A 19,913-nucleotide genomic window follows, 5' to 3' on the forward strand; every position below is an offset into this window, starting at 1 on the left:
TTAGTGCACTTCTGCCTTGTCTTGCTTAGCCTTGTTTCTTAGTTAGTGTCCCTAGTCTGTATTCCTTGCCTGTTTGAGTCTCCTGAATCCTGTCTTGAATCCAGTCCTGATTGCTCCTTCCCTGTCTGCTTTTGGCTTCCTTTCCCTTCTGGTTGTGAACCTTGTGTTTGTTTTCTGCCTGTTAGAGACCCTGTACCTTGCACCCTTAGCTTGTGTTTGTTTCCTGCCTGCTTGAGACCTGTACCTTGAACCCTGTTCTAGCCAAGCTTGTGTTTGTTTCCTGCCTGTTTGAGACCCTGTACCTTGTACCCTGTTCTAGCCAAGCTTCTGTTTGTTTGTTTCTTGCCTGTTTGAGACCCTATATCCTGTACCCTGTCTAGTCAAGTTTGTCTTGATCCATTCTGTCCAGTAAGTCCTGCCGACTGCCTGCACCTAGGGGCTCAAACCCTAGGTAACGACAGTCAAGCGCAGGTGAAGTATTGTCCAGTCACGCTAGTTCCTGTATCCTGCTTGAGAATCCTGTATCCTGTCCAGTCCTAGTTGGTGGGTTTTGCCTGCTGCTGCCGCTCCCCATCAGCAGCCCAAGGGCTCACGATTCCAGACTTATCCTTGAGAACCTGACAGTATAATTCCTCTCTCCACTTATCTTAATAGTTAATATAATCAGGGAGTAAATAGGGAGATGATGGATGTTAAATTCCATCCCTGCCATCCTGAGAAAAGGTAACGGCAGTACTGAAATAAGAAAGCAGTGCTTCAGTAACAAAGAAGGAATTAATGTGCTTTACTGTGTTTATAGAGATGAGCCTTTTCTGTGTTGTTGCTATTATTCAGTAATTTATAGTCCACACTAATGCTAATTAATGTTAATTTAGTCACTATAACCAATTACTCTTCTAGGGAACAGCCGTCTAACACAGTCAATGTGATTCGCTGTTCATGTGAATCACATTGCTTGTGCCTCTGAACACATAAAACAGGCTGTCTCTGAGTTTTAAAACATGGCTCTCATGCTTTGAACAGTTTCTATCATGTAGCAAAAGTGAAACCGTGCTCAAGGACTTAAGTCTGGGAAACATGCCAGAACTGAGATTATTTTGTAAATATGTTCCCAGCTATATATATAAACAAAGATAATATGCTATTGGAAATCAGTCCAAAGCCTCTAAGAGTTTGACTAATGCTGCTAAATGACAGCTAACAAGTGAGCTGCAACCCACAGACCCTAGAATTTAGTATTGGGGTGCAAATTAATTAATAGCTCATCTACTTATTTAGATAGCCATTTTGGTGGAACTTCCAAATCGGTAGGCATAAAACAGATAACACTCTTATGGGTGTACCTGACACTTAGAGGCATATTTTCAAAGCACTTAGACTTACAATGTTCCATATTAACCTATGGAACTTTGTAAGTCTAAGTGCTTTGAAAATACGCCTCTTAGTGTAAATTATGACAAAAATGGGCACCAACCAGACTAGCATTGGTTAGGGAAGTGTCAGGAGTAAATGTATCACCCCTTATCCTTAGATCCAAGATCACTGTGCCAAAATAATAAAAGAAACTAATGCCACACCCAAATATTATAAAAATAGGGTCTTATTTATTTACAGTAGCAGCAAATGACATAGAATAAACAGTAATAAAGATAAAGACAATCCTATTACAGAGATAGCTTGAAGTAAAGGTATTTAAATCCCTCCCTAGACTCTAAAGTATAAAGAGTCACTCTAACCCCAGGGCACTATGCAAATGGCACACATACCACCTGATGGAGTCCTTCAGATGTCAGCATATGCTTCAGATGTCAATCTGGTCCAATGCAGATCTTGCCCTTCGGATGTAGTGTTGGCACAAGGCAGCTAACCCTGGTAAGAGCTGCCTTTTATGGAGACATCGGGAGTCTCATCTCTATTCCTGACGTATGTTCTCCTTGAAGAACATAAACAAGTAGCTCCAAGTGTCCTGCATTGATGTAAATTCTGGTAACAGCTTTTGACGTGTATTCTGATAACAACCTGTGTCAATACTGATAACACTGTCCTGTATCGGCAGCTTCTGTCCAGTAAACAAGAGTCGTTATTCTTCCGCTAGACTGGTTGTCTCCACAGTGTCTGAATCTGCACATTTTAATCAAGTTCTTAATGCTGAATAGTGCCATGTATGTAGGACCATGTAGGTCCATATAGTAACATGGATGGCTGGGCATAGTGCTCTTTATAGTGCTTCAGTAGCACTTGCATTGCTCCTACAGAGTTTTGGAGTGGAATAAGCTGCCACTACAGCTAAAGAATGAATCTTGACTGTCCACTTTCAAAAACCTTTTGAGAGAATATCTGCTGTATCAGGTTTATCATGAATCTGCTTGAATGAGACTGCATTGCAAAGAGAAACTGCATAATTTATTCGAGTTGCATCTGTCATTTTTGTTTGTTTGTACCTCAACTGCCTTTGTATATAGTTTGTTTGTTTGATATGATTTTATGTACATTGAGTTGTACTCTGCCATGGACAAGGATGAATTAGAAATAATACATTTTATTCCATTCTATTTAGGGGCCTTCGAGTGGTGGGAGGGCGGAGGAATTATGGTCAGGAGGGTGATTGGCCTGGTGGGACCTGCTCTCTGCTGGGGGGAGAGGGGTGGCAGCCCATGAGGATCCACTCTCTGCTGGGAGGTGGGGGGTGGGTGGCCTGCCCAGCTGAATCCACTCTCTGCTGAGGGAAGGGGAGTGGCAGCCCAGGATGACCCACTCTCTGTCGGGGAGGAGGTGAAGGCACCAAAACCCAAACCAAAGCCAAAACCAAACAGCAAATTTCGGCTGCTAATTCAATGTCAGTTGAAACTGAGCACTCCAGTTTTTGTTGCCCTCTGCTGTGCCTTTACACCTGCGTTCACAACAGGTGTATGGGCAATTTCATAGAGATTTAAAGACATACCTATTTAAGAAATATTATGGATTATCTGAATGCTAGGATATTTTAAGTTAGTTTCTTGGTAAATATTATTTTATTCATTGAGATGTGTGGGATTGACTGTACAAGGAAAATTGTGTTGGAAACAATTAACAGATTATTATTTAGTTTATGGTAATTTTAACATTTTATTGTACTTCACCTTGAGCTATAGAAAGGGTTACGCGGGCTGTAAATGTATAATTAAATTAAAATGCTTTGTTACTAGCATGCACTGTGGAACCTGTGCTGTCTTTAATAAATGTTTCTGCTTTACAGCCAAAGTACCTCTACTCTCCCACAACCACTCTGAAGAATCAGAAGGGCAACTGCTTTGATTTCAGTGTGCTGCTGTGCTCCCTGCTGATTGGTGCAGGATATGATGCTTACTGTGTCAGTGGTTATGCTACCAGGGAAATGTGTCTAATGGATGAAACTAGGGTCATTTGTCCTTTGATAAAGGAAGCGAAGGAGGTAAGGAAAGCAAGCACATCTGCTACAACCTATAAACTCTGTTCATTTAGTTGCTCATTTTCAAAGCATATAGACTTAAAAAGTCTCTCTGCTTTGAAAATGAGTCTCTTAATCTACTAAATTTTGTAGTAAACTTGTTTAAAGTATAGTAGGCCATCGTGTGTAGATAAAATAATATGACCATGAATAGTGAGATCCAAGAGTTTCCCTTTAACATGAGACAGTATGGCTGTTTGCATGACGGAACTTATAAAAATGCTGTTTCCTTCTGAACTGTAGGTCTCAGAGGGGACACAGAAGAAGATCCCCAAGAAGTATTCTGTGAAACCACCTCGGGATCTGATGAGCAAGTTTGAGCTACAGCAATCAGCCAAGCAAGAAAGAAAGATACTATTAATCAATGAGAATAAACTGATGGAAAACAAACAAAGAATTGTTGTAAGTATCTCTGTCATACATTTGTCACATACTTACCCCCCCCCCCCCCCCCAAAGTCTTCCTTTCCATAAGAAGTGAGGTATGGTCTCTATCTGTCTTTTGTACTGCTGCTAGACAAAAGCCTTATGATGCAGTTGGCTCACTGAGTATGCGCTCTAGCTTGATTGGTCCTTAGGAATGCATCTTCCCTGATTGGCTCTCTACACTTATTTATACCCTGAAGCTCCCATTCTACCTCACCCTTGGATGAACCTCATTTGTGAGCTCCTAAGTGCTGTACTTGCTGATTTTCTGTTCTGCCAGCCTTTAGTCTGTTTCCTGACCACTTTTCTGCCTGCTGTCTTGGTAGTGTCTATGTTCTACAAGGCTGCTCGGTTGTTCTGATCATGGGGTTCCTGTGGTGCTAAGCTCATCTGGCAACTGGGGTCCACTCTGCCTTTGTGGAGAACACCTCAGGCTTGTGCTCCAAGTCCTGGCAGCTTTCAAGTACTAGAGGGCACAACCTGAAGATAAAGAGGCTGTTATCCAGTGGTGTGCTGGTAAATGTTTAACAACAGGCTCTCTCCCCAGTCCACCTCTGCGCCCCTCGTCCACCTCTGTGCACCCCCCCCCCCAAATTGCAGAGCTGGCTATAGCTGGGGAGAGAGCCTGGGGGGGGGGGGCAATGCATTACTCCAGGAAAAAAAATTTAAATAACATAGTAACATAGTAGATGACGGCAGAAAAAAGACCTGCACGGTCCATCCAGTCTGCCCAACAAAACAACTCATGTGTGCTACTTTTTGTGTATACCCTACTTTGATTTGTACCTATGCTCTTCAGGGCACAGACCGTATAAGTCTGCCCAGCACTATCCCCGCCTCCCAACCACCAGCCCCGCCTCCCAACCACCGGCTCTGGCACAGACCGTGTAAGTCTGCCCAGCACTATCCCTGCCTCCCACCACCGGCTCTGGCACAGACCGTATAAGTCTGCCCAGCACTATCCCCGCCTCCCAACCTCCAGTCCCGCCTCCCACCACTGGCTCTGGCACAGACCGTATAAGTCTGCCCAGCACTATCCCTGCCTCCCACCACCGGCGCTGGCACAGACCGTATAAGTCTGCCCAGCACTATCCCCGCCTCCCAACCTCCAGCCCCGCCTCCCACTACCAGCTGTGCTATCCAATCTCGGTTAAGCTCCTGAGGAAAAAAATGTAAATGATCCCAGCTTCCGATCTAATTCATGTTTAATGTGGGATATAATGCCATAAATAAGTAAATAAATATAAACTTTTAATCTTGAGCACCTGATTCTCAAAGTGGACATATTCCAAACACTATAATGAAAATAAAACGATTTTTTCTACCTTTGTTGTCTGGTGACTTTGGTTTTCTGATCATGCTGGCCCAGTATCCGATTTTGCTGCTATCTGTCCTCTTAACTCCGTTTCCAGGGCTTCCTTTCCATTTATATCTTTACTTTCTGCCTTTCTTCTTCATTTCTTGCCCTACATACGTAAGTAAAAGCAGGGTCCTCCGCAGACTTGACTGTCCAGTGGATCCAGCTTCTGCCTATTTTCTTCATCTCCTCTCTTCCTTTTCCCTCATCTCATCTCCTTCCTCACTCTTCCCTTCCCTCCATCCATGTCCAGCATTTCTTCTCTCTCCCTTCCCTCTCCTCCATCCATGTCCAGTAACCCTCCTCTCCCCTGCCCTCCCCTCCATCCACCCATGTCTAGCAACCCTCCTCTCCCCCCTGCCCTCCCCTCGATCCACCCATGTCCAGCAACTCTCCTGTTTGTTTTATATTTATATTTTTGCTCAAGGGTATATGTATATGTTTTTTGAGTGTTTATGTATATATATTCTTGGCATATTGTCCTTTTTATGTATATTTTATATTTTATCTTTTTATAGACCCCTGACGCAGGCCTCACGGCCGAAACACATCACGTGTCGGGTTGTTTTTGCAGATTTAAATAAAGACCTTGTTCAGGAAGACACTCATTGTGAGAGGACTCTTATTGGATCCACTGTTTGTTCGGTTGCAAATGAATACTCATCTCTAATATTTACCTGTAATTTGTTAAGAACCATTAGGATCAGCAAAATATGAATTATTTTAATAAATAAATAAGAAAATTACAGCAAATAGTAGCACTCATATTCAGTTTGAAGTGCACATAAAGAGGGAGTTTTCTAACTTTTTGTTGTATATTCCAGGAACCTGAAAAGCCAAAAAAAGACCCTCTGTATGGACTACGTGTCCATGCATGGGTTTTGATTCTGTCTGGGAAGCGAGAAGTTCCAGAGAATTTCTTTGTTAATGCTTTCACTGGAAAGAGCTATAGCACTACAGATGATCATTTCCTTGGAATTGAGAGCATCTGGAACCACAAAAACTACTGGATCAACATGCAAGACTGCCGCTATGGATGCAAGGTATTGTGGGAAGAGAGGAGAGATGCATGACTGCCTACCAAATTGTTCAGGGGGTATATGCATATAAAAGTTAGTGCTCTGAATACATATTGTTATATAATATACAGGGTGAGGCAAAAAGTAACCCCCTACAGTTTTCTTTTTCAGTTTTCTCAGCAACCGTTTTGAACTTTAAGTGAGAAATTTTACATACTTATTTAGTCATCATACTTATTATGATTAAACAACATTTAATTATCTTAAGCTATGTTGATATTACTGATATTTTAGCATTACTACGGGAAAATTAGGTCCTTACCATGATAATTTTCTTTCCTTTAGTCATAGCAGATGAAGCCATTACGTATGGGTTGTGTCCATCAACCAGCAGGGGGAGATAGAGAGCACTCAACTTTTCACAGTGCCTCATGGCCAGCTAGCTCCACTGCCTCTTCAGTATTTGAAGCTTCCAAAGCAGTATGGCAAACCGCAATGGGAATAACATGAACTTACCTTACAGTGAACGATGGCCCCTTAACAAGGGCATAAACTCAAAAAAGGAGGGAATGAACTCATCCTCCTGGAGGGAATAAACTCGTCCTCCACTTTGTATAAACGGAGGGAATACTTGCATCCTCCTGGAGGGAATAAACTCATCCTCCCAAAACATGAACTGGAGGGAATGAACTCATCCTCCTATAACTGTAACAAGAATCCTGAAGACTGTTTTCCGACTCCCCAAGGAAGGAATATAACTTCAGGAAACAAGAAAAGCACCTAAAATCAGACAATCATACAGGGAGGGCTCATGGCTTCATCTGCTATGACTAAAGGAAAGAAAATTATCATGGTAAGGACCTAATTTTCCCTTCTTTGTCATCAAGCAGATGATGCCATTACGTATGGGATGTAACAAAGCAATCCCTAAATAGGGTGGGAACAAGCCACACCACACGCTAGCACCTGTGCTCCAAAACGCGCGTCCCTCCTGGCAGCCACATCCAGCCTGTAATGTCGGGCGAAAGAGAGCTTAGAAGCCCAGGCTGCAGCACTGCAAATCTCATGAAGAGATAGTGATCCAGTTTCTGCCCAGTAAGAGGATATCGCTCTTGTGGAATGTGCCTTAAAGGCTTCAGGCGGAGCCCGGCCAGACAGCAGATATGCTGAAAAGATAGCTTCTTTGAGCCAATGGGCAATAGTGGCTTTAGACGCTGAAGACCCTCTGCGAGGACCTGCAAAAGCACAAAAAGATGAGCAGAGGTCCTGAAAGAATTTGTAATTCGCAGATACTGCAACAGAGTCCTGCGCACATCCAAAAGGTGCAACTGCCCAATGAATCTGGAAACTCCTCCTCAACAAAGGAGGGAAGAAAAACAGGCTGGTTTAGGTGAAACGCTGAAACCACCTTAGGCATGAAGGAAGGCACGGTCCGAACTGTGACCCCTGACTCTGAGAATTGCAGAAAAGGGTCTCTACAGGACAGCGCCTGGAGCTCTGACACCCGTCTCACCATGGTAATGGCCACTAAAAAGACAGCCTTCAGTGTCAAATCTTTCTCTGAAGCACGCCGAAGCGGTTCAAAGGGAGCCCCCTGAAGGGCCTTCAATACTAACCCCAGGTTCCAAGCTGGACAAGGTGCCCGCACGGGAGGACGGAGCCGAAGCACCCCTCTAAGAAACCGTGCCACATCTGGATGAGCAGCTAAGGACACGCCTTCAACCTTGCCACTCAGGGAGGCCAATGCTGCCACTTGCACCCGCAGGGAATTATAGGCCAAGCCTTTGTGTACACCATCCTGCAAAAAGTCCAGAATCGGCGAGACAGGAGCCCGCAATGGAGAAAGCGCTCTTGAAACACACCAGACTTCAAACTGGCGCCAAATCCTTCCATAAGCCACGGAAGTGGAGCTCTTACGGGCCTGCAGGAGAGTGGAAATTACCTTATTTGAATAGCCTTTATCTCTCAATTGCGCCTTCTCAATCGCCATGCCATGAGACCAAAGCGGCAGGCGTCCTCCATGGCCACCGGACCCTGTGACAACAGGTGCGGAACCAGAGGTAACGGAAAGGGAGCCTCCAACAGCATCTGTCGGAGGTCCGCATACCAAGGCCTCCTGGGCCAATCCGGGGCAATGAGCACCACTTCTCCTGGATGCAGCCGAATCCGCAGGAGCACTCGCCCTATCAAGGGCCACGGAGGGAAGACATACAGCAAGCCCAGGGGCCAGGGTTGAGCCAAGGCATCCAACCCGGCAGAGCGAGGATCCCTCCGTCTGCTGAAGAAGCACGGGACTTTGGCATTGGAACTGGTTGCCCCATTTGGCACATATCTGCAGGAATACATTATCTGCTAGTTCCCACTCCACTGGATCGATCTGATGCCTGCTTAGATAGTCGGCTTGCACGTTGCTCTGACCTGCAATGTGAGCTGCTGACAGGGACTGTAGATGCAGTTCGGCCCAGTGGCAAATTTGTTTGGCCTGCGCGGCTAGAGCTCTGCACTGAGTGCCGCCTTGTCGATTTATGTAGGCCACTGCTGTCGTGTTGTCCGACATCACTTGGACAGCCAATCCTTCCAGGGTCACTTGAAAGGCCAGAAGAGCCAGAAACACCGCTTTCAACTCCAGGCAGTTGATAGACCACTCCGACTCGTCGGGAATCCACAGACCCTGGGCATGCTTCCCCTGGCAATGTGCACCCCAGCCCTTCAGGCTGGCATCTGTAACCACTAGGCACAGATCTGGCAGCGCCAGCAGCATTCCCCGCCGCAACATGCTGTCCGAGAACCACCACTCCATACTGAGGCGGGCCGCAGGGAGCCAAGAAAGTCTGCACTGATAATCCTGAGATACTGGAGACCATCGTTGAAGTAGAGAATACTGTAGAGGTCTCAGGTGCGCTCTCGCCCATGGCACCACTTCCAAGGTGGCCGTCATCGATCCCAACAGCTGGACAATGTCCCAAGCTCACGGGCGGGGCATCCTCAGGAGCAGACGGACCTGATTCTGAAGCTTGCACTGCCTTTGCTCGGGAAGAAACACATAGCCCGAGGCTGTGTCGAACCTGGCCCCCAAATATTCTAGAGATTGCGAGGGGATCAGGTAACTTTTGGCCATATTGACGACCCAGCCCAGAGATTGAAGGACTGAAACCACTCTGGCTGTAGCTAGATGACTCTCTTTTTCTGAGTCGGCTCTGATGAGCCAGTCGTCTAGGTACGGGTGAACCCGGATACTTTCTCGCCTGAGAAAGGCAGCTACTACCACCATTACCTTGGAGAAGGTTCGGGGAGCTGTGGCGAGGCCAAAAGGCAAGGCCCGAAACTGGAAATGTTTTCCCAACACCGCAAACTGCAGAAACTTCTGGTGCGGGGGCCAAATTGGTATGTGCAAGTAAGCTTCTTTCAGGTCCAGAGACGTGAGAAACTCTCCTGGCTGTACCGCCACAATGACGGAGCGCAGGGTTTCCATGTGGAAATGCCGCACTCTTAAGGACTTGTTTAGCTCTTTTAAGTCCAGGATCGGGCGAAAAGACCCGCCTTTTCGTGGCACCACAAAGTAAATGGAGTAGCGGCCTAGACCTTGTTCAGCGGGAGGCACCGGGATCACAGCCCCTATCTGGCACAGACTGTGCAAAGTCTCCTCTACCGCTGCCCGTTTGGCGGCAGAACCGTATCAGGACTCCACAAACACGTCTCTCACCGGGGCATCGAATTCTATTCGGTATCCGTCTCTGATCAGGTCCAAGACCCACTGATCTGCGGAGATTTTGGCCCACTCCTCGAAAAAGAGGGAAAGTCTTCCTCCGATGACAGGAAACGAGGAGGGGGCCGGCGCACCATCATTGAGAGGGTCGGCCCTGAACTCCAGGCCTTGAGCCGGCAGCTGCGGAACGTTTGTCTGAGCGAAAGGAGTTTCTCTGCTGAAAGCGGGCATGAGAAGTGAACCCAGCAGCACGCCCCGGGTGGTACCTTCTAGCTTCACGGAAGCGAAGTCTGTAAGAGGAGCGGACCGCCTGACCCTTAGAGGAAGGCTTCGGCCTATCTTTGGGCATGCGCTGAGGTTTGGAATCCCCCAGGCCTTTAACAATGTTTTCCAGCTCCTCACCAAACAGGAGAAGGCCTTGAAAGGGAAACTTCACCAACCTTTGCTTAGAGGCCATGTCCGCCGCCCAATGTCGTAGCCAAAGAGTGCGGCGAGCCGCCACTGCTACAGCCATTTGTTTAGCCAAAGCTCTGACCATATCATAAAGGGCGTCAGCCAAAAAGGACAAGGCCGACTCCATCCGCGGAGCCACTTCAGATAAGGTCTCCGCTCCATCACCGGGCTGTTCCACTGCCTGCTGTAACCAAGCCAGGCAGGCTCTAGCAGCATAACAGCTGCATGCAGACGCCCGAACAGTGAGACCTGCCAAATCAAAGGACCGCTTCAGAGCTGAATCAAGCCTGCAGTCTTGAATATCCTTCAGGGCAACACCTCCTTCAACAGGGAGGGTAGTTCTCTTTGTCACAGCCGTGACCAGGGCATCCACTTTAGGCACTGCAAAGTGAGCCAAATGTTCCTCACTCAGAGGGTATAAGTGCCCCATAGCCCTGGCAACTTTCAAAGGTCCCTCGGGGTCAGCCCATTGAGCCGAAATAAGCTCTTGGATGGAGTCATGCAAAGGAAAGGCTCAAGCAGGCTTTCTGGTACTAGCCATCCTTGGATTAACAGAGGAGGCTGTGCCACTCCCAGGATCTTCAATCGAGAGGGCTTGTAAGGCATCTGAAATAAGCGCTGGCAGCTCCTCGAGGTGGAAAATCCTCACCGCAGACGGATCATCAAGCTCCTGTGGCAGTTCTGCACCTGACTCTGGCTCCTCAGCCCAAGAAGTTCTGCCAGACCCCTCAGAATCCTCATAGCCCGACCACGGGGGGGGGGGGGGGGGGGGAAGGGGGGTGCGCCACACTCAGAAGGGGAATTAGCCCTTCTGCGTTTATCAGGAGGATAAGAAACAGGCAAAGCCAACTCCAAAAGGCCAGGATCCACCAAGGGGGCAGGCAAAGGGTCCGAAGATCGCAAAAGATCGCCGCTCGCCATGCTCGGGCCAGCTCTACCATCTGTACAGTGCGAATTACAGAGCCCCGCTGCTGATTTGCGCTTGCCACATTTAGAACAGCGCTTTACAGTCTCCGCAGCCATCGCCGAAAACGGCGGTAAAATTCAAAAATGACGGTTCACGCCAAAACTTCCCGATCGCGGGCCCACCCCGGAGGAGTCAAAAACACTCTTACCTCACTAGCCCGAGTATCACAGCTCCAGTCCTGCAGAAGAATCTCAAGAAATAAAACCTCTTTTCCAAGATCGCTGCGCTAAAGCACGATGCAACTTTAATTATTATTATTATTTTTTTTTTTTAACGCCGTGAGGAAAGCAGAGGCAAAAGAGGTAAATAAAAACACTCAGGAGGCTCAGATCAGTGGGAAAGGCAGGGAAAGGCGAACCAATGTGCCTGCATCCACTGAGTGGGAAAGGACAGGGAAAAGCAAACTAATATGTCCACATCCACAGGGGCATGGGTAAGGCAGGGAAAGGGCTGACCTATGTGCCTTCAAAGTGAAGCTGCTATAGCCTCTAACACCCCGGCTAACAACTGGCAAGCCAGGAGCCACCCCCAGGCAGATTTTTGATGGAGCTCGAAGAAGCTGCAGCCACCCTGCTTGGGGAGATAGAGAATACTGAAGAAGCAGTGAAGCTAGCTGGCCATGAGGCACTGTGAAAAGTTGAGTGCTCTCTATCTCCCCCTGCTGGTTGATGGACACAACCCATACGTAATGGCTTCATCTGCTTGATGACAAGGAAGTAGCGATTTTTGCACATTAAAAATGTTTGCGCTAAAACACAGTAAAATAATGTCTGTCAAATGATACAATTAACAATGGAATGGAATGTTGCTACTATTTGGGTTTCTGCCAGGTACTCGTGACCTGGATTGGCCACTGTTAGAAGCAGGATACTGGGCTAGATGGACCATCGGTCTGACCCAGTATGGCTATTCTTATGTCTTACGTTCGAATGTGTCAGAATTTTGCAGTTCACCCCCAGCTTTCACACAGGCCTTCAGTCGCTTTGGGGAGTACTTAGCCTTGTTGATCGGTCCCTGTGGCAGGCTGTCCCAGATCATCTGCAGAGCTTCCTTGAGTTTGGTGATTGCTTTTAAAGAAACGATTTGTAAATTATCATATTATCATATTATAAAATATAAGCATAAACCCATAAAAATCCCCCTGAACCATTTCTAGAAGCTAGGAGATAAAAGAATATTATACACTAACCTCCTAATTCTATAAAAGTCACCACAAATTGCACGCACAAATTGAATAATGAGCCAATTAGTGCCAATAATTGGCTTTTTAACAAGTAATTATTGGCGCTAATTTTAATCAATTAATATGTATGTGCATAAATTTAGGCACGTGATCTGTGCCTAAATTTTACATGTCTCCTGGAAAAGGGGGCACGGAAATGGGAGGGTCATGGGTGTTTCGGGGTGGAGTGTGTGTGTAGATTCAAGTTACATGTGCAATTATAGAATAAGAAGGTTCTGCATGTAAATTTAGGCGGGGGCATTTGCACCATGTTTTTGTTGCCTATATTTACATACAACCCCTGTGCTTAAGTACTATTCTATAAACTGCCCCTAACTTTAGACGTGGCTTATAGAATAGCGCTTAAGCGAGTTTTTTCCACACTGATTTTTTTTAATATTCACTCCTAAAAGGACATTTATCCAAAGTTAAGTCTTATTTCATGGGGCTAATTTTATAAAGCATTTTTCACATGTAAAGCACGTTTTACATGCAGAAACATGGCTCTTGTAAAATTGTGCAGCCTGGGCAGTGTTGTTAAGACAGGAGGGTTTGGTAAGGGTGCAAAGTCTGTGCAGTGCAAGAAAGACCCCAAGAATCTCCAGAAATACGACTGAGCTAGAGGTCTGAACATGTGAAATCTGAGCCACGTTTTCTGCTGCATGTTGGCAAATGTCTTGTTTGGGATTTCTTAGGAAAAGGAGGAGTCACAGACATGTCCATCTTTTTTTTTTTTTTTACATTCTGATTTTGTTTTTACTTTATTAGAGATTTTTGATGTCTGGAGTGTCATACATGTTTCAGTCCTTTTTATATAGACTACTATTGTTCATGCTACCTCTGGCACTCACATCCATGGGGCTCCTGCTACTTTCTTTTGGCCCGTGTCTCTTTACTCCAGGAGCCAAATGGTGTCTCTAAGGGAACCAGTTTTCAAACGCTTTTACACTTGAGTCAGTGTTTGTGTGACTGGAAAATGATAAAATGACTCAATTGAAATCCATTTTCTATTCAGAGGGCAAAAAACCAAAAGTGCTATTTCAAGAACTACAAACATTTTTTTTTATCAAAACTCATTAAATCTGTAACCTGTTTCATCTGTTATATCATCATAGAAAAAAGATAATAAGATATGCCATGCTGAGTCAGACCAAAGGTCCATTAAATCCAGCACCTTCTACAACACCCAATCTAGACATCTAGGAAGTAGGGCGTTAGAGCCTATCCTGGGCAAGAGCATAGATGGAGAGGTTAGGCCTAGAGTGGGATTGAGTAAGGCAGAACCCAGGCAAGAAGTGGAATCATAAGGAAAGCAGGAATCAAATGTGGCATACATAGAAAAGAATTTGCCTTGAGGCAGTGCAAAGAGCTGGGATGGCAGTAGACGTTAGCACAGGCCCACTGAAAACTCTTGAACCAAAAAGGGTGTATCTAGCTGGACTTCCTTGTATATTTTCACTGATAAGACACACCTTTTGATAGTCCAGTGGGCTCCTTTGGAGTGGACTTCTCCATCTGCCGCTCATGGTCACATTTCCTAGAATTTGAATTGCAGTTACGCAGCCTCCATGGCTTAGCCACTAGTCCCTAGCCAATGAGACCACAGATTAAATTCCCAACAAGCCTGACACAGGGATATGCATATGTCAGCACACCTCAAAAAATTTAGAGTGCACAAAACTTTAACATATTAAAGCCCACTTTGAATGGGCGTCATCAGCATTGCTATGCGGGAATCGCTAACGCGGTTTGATAAAAGAGGCCCTATGAGAAAAAAGTGTGTACACTAAATTTGCTTGCATTCAAATCTTCAAATGCTTTTTTGATTTTTATCATTTTTATTAATGACCAAAAGATACAGGTGACAATAAAGTGGAAAAAAAAAACATTGCATTACAAGTGTGTTCCAATAATCTAATTACATCCATGTTCAACCTGGTCATTTATAATTTTTGCTTTCATAATGTGCCTATCTAACCTCCCACCCTCCCACCTCCCACCCACCCTCCACCCTGCAAGCTTACCCATTCAGAATTCTACTGCGAGCCATGGGAGTCAAGGTATCCCAAAACAGTAACCAACATTGTAGTAGTCGATCTCCTTTTGGGGATGCTAAGTCATTTATTTCCCTACGTTCTAGGGCTCCTAGGGAGATCATAAGGGATCGCCACCGTGGCATGGAAGGGGGTTCCGATGAGATCCAATTCAATAAAATCGTTTTCTTTCCCATAGCAGTCGCCCTGCGTAGGAACGGTAACATACCCCTCCTTCGGTTCCCTCTCACCTTATATTTGTCAAATAAAAGGGTAGGTAAGGGGCACCACTGCAACCCCCAGATACTCGAGACGAATGCACAAAGCTGTGTCCAGAAGACACGGACCTGGGGGCACAACCAGAACATATGTCCCAAATGCGCCCCAGTTCCCGCACACTTAGGGCAGTCATCCAAAGGTCTTAAGGCAGCCCTAAACGCTCTATGTGGCGAAATATACATTCTCATGTTAAATTTATATTGGGATTCCTGCAGTGTCACCTCTCTAAAGGTCTTATACCCCATTGCCAAATTAGCCTGTACCATCACTCCAGTAATAGAACAGCCCAAGTCTCTAGTCCAGGCCCCAGCAATCTGATCATATGATATCTCCGGGCAAAGCTCTTTGAGTTTAAAATGATAGAATTTTAGAGGAACCGAAAGCTGCGCCTCCAAATCTAGCAAATCTGTAATTTGTCTTCGTCTCTGCGAGGTCAACGACGCTCGGGGGAGGGAGGCAATGTAATGGCTCAATTGCAAGTAGGAAAGGGTAGCCTGTGCTGGAAGTCCAACATTCTCACACAAATCCTTGAAGGACTTACATTTGCCTTCTTTTGTTAATACTTGAAACAGGAATATTATCCCCCCCTCCCTCCATGTCTGAAAAGTCTCAGTATCCGTGCCCACTGAAAAATCTACATTGCCACCAATCGGTAGGAAGGGGGAAGAGTGGCACTCGAACCCTCCAGCTTTGCCCAGCCATCGCCATGCACGTCTCAGCGGCGTGAAAAGAGGAGCATATCCTTTGGCGGTGGGTGCTTTGCCAACTGGTGCATGCAACCAATAGCTAAAGTGATATTTGCTCACTAGTTTAGTTTCAGGAATGGGAAAGGAAAAAAAGGATGTGCCCCTAAACCAATCCGTAAGATGTCTCATGCAACCCGCCACTGACATACGTTGAATGCTGTGTACACCCAATCCTCCCTTTTGTATTGGAAGGTATGTTTGTTGTAGTGTAGCCCTGGGTCTCTTCCCATTCCATAGATATCTAGCTAGTAATCTGTGTAGTTTCCGCTCGTCTTTATATAAGAAGAATAGAGATAGCACCTGGACCACATATAGCCATTTCGGAACCAGGACCATATTGTACAGAGCTGCACGCCCCCACAAGGACAGGGGAAGGCGCTGCCACATTTCTAAAGTGTGTTGAGTCTCTTTCCACAAGGGGGCTAAGTTGATTTTATAAAGTTGCGTGAGCGATGTTGGCAATCTGATCCCCAAGTAGACCAAGTAATCAGCGGTCCACTTCAACGGGAACCTTCCCTCCCAGCGCTCCCGCACGGAGAGAGGTATTGGTAGCACCTCGGACTTCTGTGAATTAAGTTGGAACCCCGAGTAATATCCGAATTCTGCTATGTGATCTAAAGCTATTGTCAACGATGTCTGAGGTTGTGTCAGTACTAGGAGAATGTCATCTGCATAAGCCAATACTTTAACATGAAGCTGTGGTAGCTGAACTCCCTCCACCTCTGGGTCTTTTATAATATTGCGCAGCAGGGGCTCCAAGTATATCAAAAACAGAAGTGGGGACAGGGGCAACCCTGTCTCGTGCCCCGTCTTACCAAAAAACGTGGAGAACACATTCCATTCACTAAGACTCTGGCTCCAGGATCCGTATATAGTGTATCAATTGCATGCAAATACCACCCGGACAACCCTATGTATTTAAGTGTTTGAAAGAGATAGTCCCAATTCACTTGGTCAAATGCTTTAGTAGCGTCCAGGCCTGCCAACATTAAGGGATGACCCGTGGCTTCCGCATACGCCACTGCCATCAGGGCCCTACGGACATTGAGACCTGGGTGTCTCCCCCGCACGAATCCCACCTGATGGTCCCCTACTAAAGCCGGGAGATGTATAGCCAGCCTGTCAGCAAGGACTTTAGCTAAAATTTTTACATCTACATTGAGAAGAGATATTGGCCTGTAAGACCCTGGCAAGTCGGGTGGTTTACCCGGTTTCGGGATGAGAACAATTAAGGCTTCATTCGAATCCCTGGGCAGCCTCCCCACTCCCACAGCTGCTTCAAGGTGAAGTGTCAGGGGAACACTCAGTTGGGTCGACAATAATTTATAGTATTCTGTAGAGAAACCATCCAGGCCCGGAGATTTTCCCAAGGACAAACCCTTGATCGTTTGTTGAATCTCTCGGGCCTGGAGGGGAGCATTCAACTGATCCCGGACCACCTGTGGCAGTACCGGGAGGCCCGCGTCTCTCAAATAATCATCCAATTTTGGTCCCCCCTGCTGCGCCTCCGGTTGGTATACTCGGGAAAAATAATCTCTGAATATGGTCAATATATCCTTAGGACAAGATTTACGGGAACCATCAGGTGCCAACACCGTAGAAATAAATGTCTTCTCCGACCAGGCCTTTGCAACTTTAGCTAGTAATTTCCCAGGTCTATTACCATATTTGAAATAGTGATATTTACGGCCAAAAGCTTGCCTCTTGGCCCGTTCGTGGAGTAGTGAGTCTAGGGCCACCTGTGCCGCAATCACATTGTCATAATTGGTCTGGGTTCTACATCGTATGTGCGCCCGTTTAGCTTGTTGGTATTTACGCTCCAGTAAAATTATGCCTTGGGAGATCTTTTTATTTCTTGCGCTTAAGTATCCGATGATTTCCCCTCTCATAACTGCTTTAGAAGTTTCCCAGAACAATGTCGGGTTGTCTTTGTGGGCTACGTTATCAGATTCAAACAGTTTCCATTTTTGTACTAGGAAATTGCCAAAGTCTCCATCCCCCGCTAAGTAGGATGGGAACCTCCATGACTTGAATCTGTCTACATTTTGTCCCAGTGCTATATCAGCCCAGACTGGAGTATGATCTGATATCGCCATTGTTGCCATATCTGTCTTAACTACCCGAGAAAAAAGCGATGTGGAAACTAAAATGTAGTCTATACGGGACCAGGTTTTGTGGGCCTTCGACAGATGGGTATAGTCCCGCCTTTGCGGGAATAGTAACCTCCAGGGATCTACTAAGTCCATTAACTTACAGAGATAAGGTAATCCTTTACTGCGGGGTAGTGCGCTCCATGCCCCGACCGTCGAGCGGTCGAGGTCCGGGTCAAGCACTTGGTTAAAATCTCCCGCCACAATCCAAGGGGCCGTATCGTATTTGAGACCCAGATTTATCAATGTCTGGAAAAACTCTGCATCATAACCGTTTGGCCCATAAACAACACATAGGTAGTATTCCTGTCCCATAATATTGAGATGAAGTAGGACGTATCTTCCCTTAGGGTCTTTCCCTATTAATTTAGAAGTGCATGGGAGCCCTTTCCTAATCAATATCGCCACTCCTCCCCGTCTAGCCCCGGAGGAGGAGTAATAACACTCCCCCACCCATTGCTGGCGCAGCTTTCGGTGTTCCTCGTCTGAGAGTTTGGTCTCTTGTAGGCATACTATGGAAGCCTTTAGGCGGTTCAAGTGTGTTAAAATTTTTGATCTCTTAATTGGAGAGGTAATCCCCGCCACATTCCAGGTCACTAATCTTAAATGTTCAGTCAAAGCAATCTTCTAACTTCGTCAAATTAACATATAGCAAACCTAACTTAACGCCCCGGTTGCCCAGCCTCAACCAAAGGCTCCTTATATCAACCAACACACAATCATACCATGGTTTACCCAAGCCCACAGCTCTTCTTTGTGTCCCTTCATCAATCTGCTCGCTTCTGCTTCCATTCCCTCCCTCTCCCTCCCCCTTCCCCTGTATCTCCCCCCCTTGTCCTCCCCCCATCTTCCCCCCACTAACTATCTGGCCTGTCTTACCAATCTCACTGCGTTCAGTGAGTGTAGCAGGCAGAGGTCTAGATGCTATAGGAGCCCTACCCTTCTTTCATATCAAAATAAATGTATCATAGTTAGTGTCTCACATAGCCCAGAAAGCCACCAAGATCACACCGTCAGGTATTCGAACAGCTTTCCGCTCCAGTCCATTCCTGAGCCATTCCGCCATATGTCTCTGGTCTACCATCTTGTTCACCCAGCCATTCGGTCTCACTCTTTTTCACAGTCAATTTTCGCCGTTAGCAGCCCAACAAGAACTTTCTAGAACTCAAGCAAAGTAGCAATCCAACCGGCAACTGCCAACCAAGAACTCCATCAACATATTGTGTGGTTAAACCATCTGTGGAATATATTGGCAATCCCCCCAATGTCAGGTCTGGTGATGATTCAACCACTCCGCTACAGCATCTGGTTCAGTATAAGTTGTCCAGGTTCCATTCGCCAAGATTTTCAAGGTTGCTGGATATTGCAGGGTGAATTTGAACTTTTTTTCCACTAGACAGGTGCAAACCGTGGAAAAAGCGCGGCGTTGTGCTGCCAAAGCCGCAGAGTAATCCTGAAAGATACGTATTAAGGTTCCATCATACTTTGTAGTTTCCCTGCAGCTTTTATACTGTCGCAATATTGCCGCTTTTTGGGCATAACAGTGAAATTTTGCTATCACCACTCTGGGCCTCGATTCTCTTGTCGGCCTAGGTCCTACACGATGTGCACGTTCAATTCGGATCGTACGGCCTTCTCCAGCCTCCGGGAAATGTGCCTGAAGCCATGTTTCCAATGTGCGTTTTAAGTCTTTATCTGCCAAGGATTCTGCAAATCCCACAAAGCGGAGATTATCGCGGCGCGAGCGATTTTCCAAATCTTCTACTCGCTGCACATTCTCCTGGACCAGGCGTTGTAGTCTTTCTATCTCTCCCGAGTTATTTTGTTGACCATCTTCCACCTCCGCAACCCGGGCCTCCAGCTCCCCAGTCCGACGTGAAAGTTCTGTCGTGAGCGCCGACAGCCCCGTTATCTGGGCAGAAAGCTGATCAAACTGGGGGGCCAATGCGCCCACCACTGCTTCTGTAAGTTCTGGCAGCGTGAAATCAGAGGCCGGGCGGGAGGGTGAATTCGCCGGCGAGGCGGCCGCCATCTTGGATTCGCCAAGTCTCGGTTTCTCCTCTTTTTTCTTCGTGTTTTTTGCGGTTTGC

At 46.4% G+C, this 19,913-nt stretch overlaps 1 protein-coding gene across 4 annotated transcripts in view; it reads left to right on the plus strand.

Annotated features, from left to right (window-relative positions):
• DRC7 (dynein regulatory complex subunit 7) overlaps positions 1-19,913 on the plus strand; it is a 173,420-nt gene that overhangs the window by 56,721 nt on the left and 96,786 nt on the right. For all 4 annotated transcript variants that reach the window (XM_030203566.1, XM_030203565.1, XM_030203564.1 and 1 more), the window contains 3 exons: positions 3,236-3,430; positions 3,710-3,868; positions 6,073-6,291. In XM_030203566.1, coding sequence (XP_030059426.1) covers positions 3,236-3,430; positions 3,710-3,868; positions 6,073-6,291 — 573 coding nt within the window. The remainder of the gene's footprint in view (positions 1-3,235; positions 3,431-3,709; positions 3,869-6,072; positions 6,292-19,913) is intronic.

The sequence above is a fragment of the Microcaecilia unicolor genome, chromosome 5 (assembly GCF_901765095.1).
Source record: "Microcaecilia unicolor chromosome 5, aMicUni1.1, whole genome shotgun sequence".
NCBI lineage: Eukaryota > Metazoa > Chordata > Amphibia > Gymnophiona > Siphonopidae > Microcaecilia > Microcaecilia unicolor.